We start from the raw sequence: 10,952 nt of genomic DNA, 5'->3' as shown, positions 1-10,952 counted from the left end.
AATGATCCATCCATCCATTATCTGCCGCTTGTCCGGGGATCGGGTCGAGGGGGCAGCAGTTTGAGCAGAGAAACCCAGACGTCCCTGTCCCCGGCCACTTCCTCCAGCTCTTCTGGGGGGACCCCGAGGCGTTCCCAGGCCAGCCGAGAAACATAGTCTCTCCAACGTGTCCTGGGTCTTCCCCGGGGTCTCCTCCCAGTGGGACGGGCCCAGAACACCTCACCAGGGAGGCGTCCAGGAGTCATCCTAACCAGATGCCCGATCCACCTCATCTGACTCCTCTCGATGCGGAGGAGCAGCGGTTCTACTCCGAGCCCCTCCCGGATGACCGAGCTTCTCACCCTATCTCTAAGGGAGAGCCCAGACACCCTGCGGAGGAAACTCATTTTGGCCGCTTGTATTCGCGATCTCGTTCTTTCGGTCACTACCCACAGCTCGTGACCATAGATGAGGGTAGGAACATAGATTGACCGGTAAATCGAGAGCTTCGCCTTCTGGCTCAGCTCCTTCTTCACCACGACGGGCCGGTGCAGAGCCCACATCACTGCAGACGCCACACCGATCCGTCTGTCAATCTCCTGCTCCATTCGTCCCTCACTCGTGAACAAGACCCCGAGATACTTGAACTCCTCCACTTGGGGAAGGATCTCATTCCCGACCCGGAGAGGGCATTCCACCCTTTTCTGGCTGAGGACCATGGTCTCAGATTTGGAGGTGCTGATTCTCATCCCAGCCGCTTCACACTCGGCTGCGAACCGCTCCAGTGAGAGCTGAAGGTCACGGCCCGACGACGCCAACAGAACCGCATCATCTGCAAATAGCAGAGACCCGATTCTGAGGTCGCCAAAACGGACCCCCTCAACGCTCTGGCTGCGCCTAGAAATTCTGTCCATAAAAATTATGAACAAAATCGGTGACAAAGGGCAGCCCTGACGGAGTCCAACCCTCACAGGAAACATGTCCGACTTACTGCCGGCAATGCGGACCAAACTCTGACACCGGTCATGCAGAGACCGAACAGCCCATATCAAGTAGTCCGGCACTCCATACTCCCGGAGCACCCCCCACAAGAGTCCCCAAGGGACACGGTCGAACGCCTTCTTCAAGTCCACAAAACACATGCAGACCGGTTGGGCGAACTCCCATGCACCCTCCAGGATCCTGCCGAGGGTATAGAGTCCACTGGTCCACTGTTCCACAGCCAGGACGAAAACCACACTGCACCTCCTGTATCCGAGATTCGACTATCCGGCGTATCCTCCTCTCCAGTACCCCCGAATAGACCTTATCAGGGAGGCTGAGCAGTGTGATCCCCCTATAGTTGGAACACATCTTCCGGTCCCCCTTTTTAAAGAAGGGGACCATCACCCCGATCTGCCAGTCCAGAGGCACTGCCTCCGATGTCCACGCGATGCTGCAGAGGCGTGTCAACCAAGACAGCCCTACAACATCCAGAGCCTTGAGGAACTCAGGACGGACCTCATCCACCCCCGGGGCCTTGCCACTGAGGAGTTTTTTGACCACCTCGGCAACCTCAGCCCCACAAATGGGAGGCCCCACGTCCGAGCTCCCCAACTCTGCTTCCTCATCGGAAGGCGTGTCGGTAGGATTGAGGAGGCCCTCGAAGTATTCCCCCCACCGACTCACGACGTCCCTAATTGAGGTCAGCAGAGCCCCGCCCTCACCATACACGGTGTTGACGGTGCAGCGCTTCCCCCCCCTGAGCCGCCGGATGGTGGACCAGAAACTCCTCGAGGCCGTCCGGAAATCATTCTCCATGGCCTCCCCGAACTCATCCCAAGCCCGAGTTTTTGCCTCAGCAACCGTCGAGGCCGCGTTCCGCTTGGCCTGTCGGTACCCATCAGCTGCTTCCAGAGTCCTACTGGCCAAGAAGGCCCGATAGGACTCCTTCTTCAGCTTGACGGCTTCCCTCACCACTGGTGTCCACCAGCGGGTTTGGGGGTTGCCGCCACGACACGCACCAACCACCTTACGGCCACAGCTCCGGTCCCCATTCGGGCTCAATGTCCCCCACCTCCCCCGGGACATGGCTGAAGCTCTGCCGGAGGTGGGAGTTGAAACTCCTCCTTACAGGGGATTCCGCCAGCCGTTCCCAACAGACCCTCACAATACGTTTGGGCCTGCCAGGTCTGACCGGCTTCCTCCCCCACCAGCGGAGCCAACTCACCACCAGGTGGTGATCAGTTGACAGCTCCGCCCCTCTCTTCACCCGAATGTCCAGGACATACGGCCACAAGTCCGACGATACGACCACAAAGTCGATCATCGAGCTGCGGCCTAGGGTGTCCTGGTGCCAAGTGCACATATGGACACCCTTATGCCTGAACATGGTGTTCGTTATGGACAGTCCGTGACAAGCACAGAAGTCCAATAACAAAACACCACTCTGATTCAGATCGGGGGGTCCGTTCCTCCCAATCACGCCCCTCCAGGTCTCACTGTCATTGCCCACGTGAGCATTGAAGTCCCCCAGCAGGACGAGGGAGTCTCCCGGAGGAGCACTCTCCAGTGCCTCCTCCAGGGACTCCAAAAAGGGTGCTGCTGTTTGGTGCATAAGCACAAACAACAGTCAGGACCCGTCCCCCCACCCTAAGGCGGAGGGAGGCTACCCTCTCGTCTACCGGGGTAAACCCCAATGTACAGGCGCACAGCCGGGGGGCAATAAGTATGCCCACACCTGCTCTACGCCTCTCAACGCGGGCAACTCCAGAGTGGAAGAGAGTCCAACCCCTCTCGAGGAGGCTGGTTCCGGAGCCCAAGCCATGCGTCGAGGTGAGTCCAACTATATCTAGCCGGAACCGCTCAGCCTCGCGCACCAGCTCAGGCTCCTTCCCCAGCAGAGAGGTAACGTTCCACGTGAATCATTGAAAAACAAAAAATTTGTCAGCTTTCTTTGAGCTTTGACTTCAACAACCAGAGACACATAAGATAAAAGTCAGATGTTTTTGAAAACAGTCAAATTAGCTTGCCAGGTAAAGCATAGATCAGTACAGTCTGTGAATATGTTCAGTTTGAGGCAAAGCCGCATGTTTTGTAAATCTGTCGAGAAGTAAAATTTGCAAGAAAAACATGAGGCAAAAGAAAGCTTTCCATTCAGTTCAAACAGACTATTCCTGCAATTTTTGCAATTTGCAAATACCCTGCAATCAGGTCACAACAGCTAAGCAGGTAAGCAATTGGTTGACACAGGATGCGTTTTTGTTAACCTGACACACAGAATGGTTTATTTTACAGAGTCATATGGGAAGTCTTTGATAGAAACAAGAAACATAAGCAGGCACTTTCAAAACATATTTCAAGGTAATTGGATGAATCTTTGATCTGATTTTAAAAATTATATAAAGCTGTCATCTGAAGCAAAATCACATGGAACTAGCCATTGAATAGCAGCCATCACTGTTAATTGCTTAAGACCACCCATGGTTAACAGTATTAGACACTGACTGGTCCAGACTTTTGAGTTTCACCTTGAATGCCTTACAAAACCGTTCAAAACTACTAATGTATTTTTTTGCAACTAAAACAACCGTTTTGCTTCTCTTTGTCTCCACAAATTGACATTTTAGAGACCTCGTCATCAAACAACATATTTTTAGTTCCTTCATTGACACATACTTTTACAGTACTTGATCAAAAGCACTATGAATTACTTTTCAAAGCACAGGGTATGCTCTGAGTTTAATTTTTCACTGTCTAGGATAGTTATCTGCCTCTGTATCTTGTTGGGTATATGGACACCCACACAATGGCCCTCATTTATCAAACTTGCGTAAGACGAAAAACGTGCGTAGGTCGTGTGTACGTTCTTTTCTGCGCAAAGGTTGGCATTTATCAAATCCATCGTGAACGCAGGAAAGATGAAATCGCCACGACAGGTCTGAGGCCGTGTACGCACTTTTCCATTTTGACTTGCGGTGACTGCAATACAGCAGCGTCACTAGTGCGTGCTCAGGAGTCGCAACAAATCCCTTGGTTAAAATGACAGACTTATCACTTTAAAGAAGGCCCATGTTTTATTTGACTTCAACATAAATATAAACATAAACGCAAATTAAATAAATTAAACAAGTACAACTCCGTAATTGGAAGAGTGATGGCTCATTATTCAACCGTGCACCCTCACACCGAACAGGAGAGGCGCTTTAACACTGCGCATTCACGCTCGCGTGCCACTGTGGAGAGGTGTATAGGGCTCCTAAAGCTGGATCTGTCTCTCGGCTGCGGGGGGAACCCTATCCGCCCGAAAAAGGTATGCAATATTATTATTGCATGCGGGGATCTCCATAACATTGCCCAAAAAAATGGAGTGCCATTTCCAGATGTACATCCAGAGGACCCCGTACCCAGAGATCCCTTCCACCAGCCTGCACAGCCAAGAGCGCTCAGGAGGAGAGAGGAACTTATTCAGCGATTCTGACTTTCGGTAAGCATTCTGTTATTCAAGGAAAAATGAAAGGAGAACAACGATTTCTTTCAGCATTTATTCTGTGACTTCAGTGTTTCATTTATGTCTTTCAATGTACTGTCGATAGATTGCATGGTGTGTGTTAAAGCCATCATCCACTTCACGATCTCTGTTTGTCTTTCTAGGACCTCTGTGGTCAACACGGCTGGCCGGTGTGACGCTGCAGACCGGGGGGCAGAGGCAGAGGCTTCGGATGTTGACGGGGCCGCGTATTCGTTGCGCGGGTCAGGTAGCTCCGATCACGCCAGCCACCCTCTCCTCCAAGGCACTCAAATCCAAACCTGGATTACCCCCCCCCCCCCCCACCCCCCCCGTTTGTGACATGCTGCGTCGGAGAGCTGCGACCTTCTTTTTTGGCCAATTTCATATCGGACCACTTCTTCCTGATCTTATTGGAGAAAAAGTAAAACATCGCTCAATTTTAGATTTAATTTAATCTGGAGTTTATCACATTTTATTGACCATCACAGTAGGGGAAAATACATACCTCGTCCGGTCTGCGATTTACATCGCCAACGCTGTTGACAGCCGTCCCAGCTGTCAACGCTGTTGACAGCGTTTCTTTGCCGCCTTTCGTCTATCCATGTCGCAAATTCTAGAGGTGCGGCCTCTCAGCCCCCTTTTGTAGAAGGCGTGGTTAGGATCATTACGATGGATTTCAGCCACCGGATTTATCAACAGCCGCTCGGTCTTACGATGGGATTGGTGTGGTACGCATGTTCTGTAAATCTCACTTGAGCCTCTGCGTACGACGAGTTCTCCGCTCATATCTACGATGCTTTCTACGACGGCTTGATAAATGAGGGCCAATATGTTCATGTTATTATGTTGACTATTTAATGGCACACTTTTTTTCTCTTCTATAACATGTTTCTGCACCATCTTCTTTTCTAGGGTTGCAGTGATGTTACCACTTGAGAATAACTGGCTAGTCTTATGATGACTTTTTCAGATTTCAGGGTCGTCAGTTTAAGTCATTTAATCTTACATGTTTGCTAAAATGTGAAAATATGAGTCCTGACCAAGAGTCTGTATGTGTCATGATTGAAAACAGGTTGATGACAACAAAGTTGGCAACACAGTAACACTGGTACAAAGACGTAAATGACTAATACAGTTTACATGTAAAGAATAGCATGGATGACTGAATAACTATGTGAAGAATGGAAACAGGTGTTCATATTTATTGTAGAGGAACCACCTCAACATCTCTGGCCATCCTTGATTTATAATTGAAGAGCAAGAAAGGATTGCAACTATAAATCCTGACTTCTTCTATTTTGTCTGGAACAAACAAAGCAAATTACAGAACATTATGTGTCAAACACAAATCAGCATATGGTTAAAAATACCTTTAAAACAATACACAATCTAAATATATCAAGACTGCTGTACATTGATACAGTTTGATTAGGTCATCAGTCACCAGAGAGACGGGTTGTGGTTTTTCGCATGTGATTTTCACATGTGATTTTCACATGTGAAAATTGTGTCACAGTACAGTGGTTGCCTCATTTTCTTTATTTCATGAGAACAATGCTTATATTTACCATGCACACTGTAATATACAATATGACAAGTCTTACAGTAAACCTTCTCACTCTGCCATATGCGAGGCTATGTCACTCATCATAGTAGAGTAACTCAAGTCCAAAGTTTCTTCTTCTGTCGTCTGTTGCAGTCACAGTTTTCTTTTCCCTCATGTTTTGTTGCACTCTTTGAGCCTTGTCTTTATAACTTCTAGGTGTCCTCTTCCCCATGTAAGACTATTTGGATCTCACTATTTGGACCAAGAGATAAGAAGGAGGGCAGAATATTAAAAAAGGCAATTTTTACAGTAACTTGTCATCACAGTGAAATTTAATTTAGTAATGTGGGGTGGAATTGTGGGTTACTCTGTGGATGAAATATGGACATAGTTAGAGTGATATCACCCAACACTTTGCGGTTTGAAACCTTGAGTATGGCATTTGTACATAGTAAAGCAATTTGGCCTATTGACTAAGAGTTGAACCTATGTAGAAATAATTGTTATTTGTTTATCTGGGAGTGGCCGTAAAGTTTTGTGACATTGCTGTTTTGTCTATTATATACGGAAGAGTATTAGGGCCAGGCATAAGGAAAAATAATAATATTTTGCCTGTCGAGATTAAAGTCAACATGTCGAGAATAAAGTTGAAATGTCGAGAATAAAGATTTCAACTTTATTCTCGACAGGCAAAATATAAATATTTTTTCTCATGCCTGGCCCTAATACTCTTCCGTAATTATACATTACATGGGTGAGAAACATTTCTTTTAAAAAGTACCTACTACCTTGATATTCACAAAAGCCAGGATATGTCCAGTTTGCTCTGTTGGCCCAACGCAATCATGGAGTTCCTGTTTCTGCCAAAATGTTCTACTGGTTCTAGATCAGGCCTGTAAAGAAGAGGGTACAGTTGATTTTAAGAATTATTGCTTTTTTTTTGCTTTTTTTTTTTTTTTTTTTTTTTACAGTATTTATTGTAGACACTTCTTGCTTTTGCATCACAGCAGCTCCGCCTTGCTGCTGTACACATCTCAGCAGGAGGATGGTATTCTTTCTAATGAACCCTGGATAGCTGCCATATCTCAACATGCTCAAATCCACTGGGATATTCTCCCACTCCTCCAAGCATACCTAAGATCTGACTTTCTAACCCCTGCTCTGGCTGTCTGGGCTGGTGCCAAACTCTAGTCAGGACATAGGGAGAAACTGAAGAGCCAGCAGTTATCCACCTTCCATCAGATTGCTACATCATACAAGCTCTCAAGTGAAGAAAAGCCACTGTTCATCCTGTCAGACCCCTCAACTCAGAGGCAAAAAGGAAGCTAATAGCTTGTTTTATGTCCATCTAGGAACCTGCCCCTCTCTGCCTTTTGCCTAAAAGTCCCTACAGCGGTCACCACTTGTGACCAAGTTTTTCAACAAAAAGGGTAAAGAGTACACTTCTTTTCAATTGTTTTAGAATGGTGACAATTCGCCCCAAAAAGCCGAACCGAGATTACAAGTTTGGGCTTTATTAAAAAGTTTAGAAACCAGTTAGATTTATATTTTTGAATTTTTTTAGCATTCACACTTCTTTTACTCAACAAAAGAGGTAACAGGTTGATTTTTTTCATAGAATTCACAACAACATTGTTAAATACGTGCAAATGTTTTGATTTTGGAGAATCTTATAGGGGAACGCGAGGGTGGCCATGGCTCAGGTGACTGGATGTTCACATCTTTATCACTGGTTGACAGGGATTTCCACATTCATCTGATCATATTAAGTATGGAAAAAACATAAACTTCTACATCATAAAAATAAACAAACAAACTTCTATTTTCATTGAATAATGACAGATTTGGAAAAGTAGTGCTGCGGTTTTTAATTTGAAAGAGTTCGGAACATCAGTCTGACAAACACACAAAGTCAGCTGAACATAATTCCACAATCTAGTTTTATAGTGTTAATTTACAGTTAATTACAGTCCTTTTATCCATTTTCTGTATATCAGTATAACAGTTAATAAAGTGCTATAGGAGTAGAGTACAGTCCATTTGTAATAAATATGACACTCCTTTGTACAACTTGCAACATCTTATATTTATTTAGATTGGGAAGGAAATACATTGAAATGATTCATATTTGACAATTTGGCCTATTTTAGAGGTCAAAAGATGCAATTGTGTCCCATCTGGGTTATTTGTACAAAAGCCCTCTCTAAGTCTGGAGAAAGTATAAATATTGCTTCTATACAATACATTGATTTATGATTATGATTTATTAATAATATATGGAAGGAGGAGGAGCTGACCTGCAAAATAGCGCAGTCAAATTAGCTTCTGGCCCTGCTTCATCCTTGGCTGTAAGGAATTGAACAAACTGGCACTGGCTGATTCTGTGTATTGCTACTAAAAAAATGCCCTCAGAGAGTCTGAAATAGAATACTATTTTGATAAAAGGCCAGCTTCCCTCCAGTTGATCCATTCTAGGTCTAACCAATGAGAAAGCTTAATATAATCTCATCCAAACCACATGAAACATAGCACTGTACTTATTAAGCAATACCCTCTCCAAATGTGAAGTAGATTACATGTACATTTGAGGGAAAACAGAGAACATACAAATAAAGGAAAATCTGAGTGTGAGTGAGGAAATGGCCCATATGCAAGTTACATTAATCTGTGTACTCCTCACCTGTAGAGTTGTGGACAAGACATCTTTAGTGAAGTGGAAGTTAGTCCCAGCCTGTCATGATTCCTCAATGTAGTTTTCCTGACAAGGTCTTTCATTCTCCCCCAAGTGTTGTTTTCACTCCGCTGAACATGAAGACACACAGGAACATCAATTTTGTTAAAAATGACTTGAGTCTGCTACTTACATTGGGCCTCATTCACCAACAGTCCTTAAGAACAAATGTGTTGTTAAGTGCTACTTGTAGGGATGGGAATCGATAAACCGGTTCTTGTTGAGAACCGGTTCCCAGTGTTTCAATTCCATAGAATCGTTTGGCGATTTTGCAAACGATTCCCTTATCGATTCCAGTGGGCGCGAATGACGTCACCACGCAACGTTGCGTGGCGAGTCCAGTGCAGCCAGCAGTCAACAGTAAACATGGCGCCCAAGACAAAACGCTTGAAAGTTTGATCACACATCCCTAAAAAAAGACGACAACAGGGCAACTTGCAAAGTGAATATTTCACCAAAGGGAGAAAATACTACCAACATGCAATAACTATGAATGAATGTCGCGTTTTCGATCTGCTCCAGACTAACGTTGGTGAATCTGAACCCAGCAACGTTAGCATGTCCTCGGCCAGAGGCTGGTGGTACTACCCCCAGTTCACGTCAACCTCCGGCTTCTCCTTTCACCAGAGCAGGGAAGAGTTAAATTACCCAGGCCATGATAGACCAATGTGGACCTCACCGTTGTTGGTTTTGTAAGGTCATGACTCCTGTTACTTCTAAACTAAACAAAGTTGATGCTAATCGACCGGTTTGTTGTCCTTTTTCTCCAAATGAGAATCGATAAGGGAACCGATAAAGAACCGAATCGTTAAGCAGAATCGAAAATGGAATTGGAATCATAAAAATCTTATCAATTCCCATCCCTAGCTACTTGTGCATTTTTTACGAAGATTCACCAATGTTTTACCATACAGGATTTGTTCTTACCTAAGAGCAAATCATATGAACACTCAAGAGTACACTTTTATACACATCTGAGTGCTGACATGTTAATTAGCGCTTGAGTTGTCTTCTGTTGTGCAACATCAAAATACCATAATAAAATGACAGTAAAACTTTTGTCAGACTTTTTAAATAACCTTTGGGATTTTACAAAGTATTGTTGTGACAGTTGAGTATGATGGACTCAGAGAAGGGCAGTGACACAGAATTAAAGGGATTTAATGGATGGATTTAATAGTTTTCGAAGTGAAGAGATGAGTTCTGGAACTATGAAGCAACTGTGGCCAACAGGAGTACCAATGACTTGGTGAAATGGATAATCCCAGCAGAGTACGTGGGAGTGAAAGATGGGGTAACTACGGTGGCCGACACGTGCAAACATATTGCAAACGGCAAAAACTAATCCAACAGTTAAACGCTGCAAGAGAAAAATGGCACTCACAAAAACGACCGGAGAACAAGTGACGCAAATGGCAAAACGACTGCAAGAGAGAAACACTCTGCAAACGTCAAAACACATGCAGGAAAAAAAACGCTCTGCAAACGTCAAAACACATGCAAGAGAGAAACGCGCTGCAAACGTCAAAACACATGCAGGAAAAAAAACGCTCTGCAAATGTCAAAACACATGCAGGAGAGAAACGCTCTGCAAACGTCAAAACACATGCAGGAGAGAAACGCTCTGCAAACGTCAAAACACATGCAAGAGAGAAACGCGCTGCAAACTTCAAAACACGTACAAGAGCGAAACACGCAGCAAACGTCAAAACACATGCAAGAGAGAAACACGTTGTAAACGTCAAAACACATGCAAGAGAGAAACGCGCTGCAAACTTCAAAACACGTACAAGAGCGAAACACGCAGCAAACGTCAAAACACATGCAAGAGAGAAACACGTTGTAAACGTCAAAACACATGCAAGAGAGAAACGCGCTTTAAACTTCAAAACACATGCAGGAGAGAAACGCTCTGCAAAGTCAAAACACATGCAAGAGAGAAACGCGCTGTAAACTTCAAAACACATGCAAGAGAGAAACGCGCTGTAAACTTCAAAACACATGCAGGAGAGAAACGCTCTGCAAACGTCAAAACACATGCAAGAGAGAAACGCGCTGTAAACTTCAAAACACATGCAATAGAGAAACGCGCTGTAAACTTCAAAACACATGCAAGAGAGAAACGCGCTGTAAACTTCAAAACACATGCAATAGAGAAACGCGCTGTAAACTTCAAAACACATGCAAGAGAGAAACGCGCTGTAAAC

General features: G+C 45.1%; 1 protein-coding gene across 1 annotated transcript in view; it reads right to left on the bottom strand.

Moving 5' to 3' along the window:
* Positions 1-4,801: 4,801 nt before the first annotated feature.
* Positions 4,802-10,952, bottom strand: part of LOC142397977 (uncharacterized) — a 45,767-nt gene continuing 39,616 nt past the window's right edge. The window contains exons 6-8 of the mRNA XM_075481853.1: positions 8,695-8,816; positions 6,803-6,907; positions 4,802-6,266 (exon numbers count right to left, since the gene is read on the bottom strand). Coding sequence (XP_075337968.1) covers positions 6,811-6,907; positions 8,695-8,816 — 219 coding nt within the window. The 3' untranslated portion in view covers positions 4,802-6,266; positions 6,803-6,810. The remainder of the gene's footprint in view (positions 6,267-6,802; positions 6,908-8,694; positions 8,817-10,952) is intronic.

This window comes from Odontesthes bonariensis, chromosome 2 (assembly GCF_027942865.1).
Source record: "Odontesthes bonariensis isolate fOdoBon6 chromosome 2, fOdoBon6.hap1, whole genome shotgun sequence".
NCBI classification, from domain to species: domain Eukaryota; kingdom Metazoa; phylum Chordata; class Actinopteri; order Atheriniformes; family Atherinopsidae; genus Odontesthes; species Odontesthes bonariensis.
Note: the sequence above shows the minus strand (reverse complement) of the source record. Positions and strands in the feature narration are given on the sequence as shown.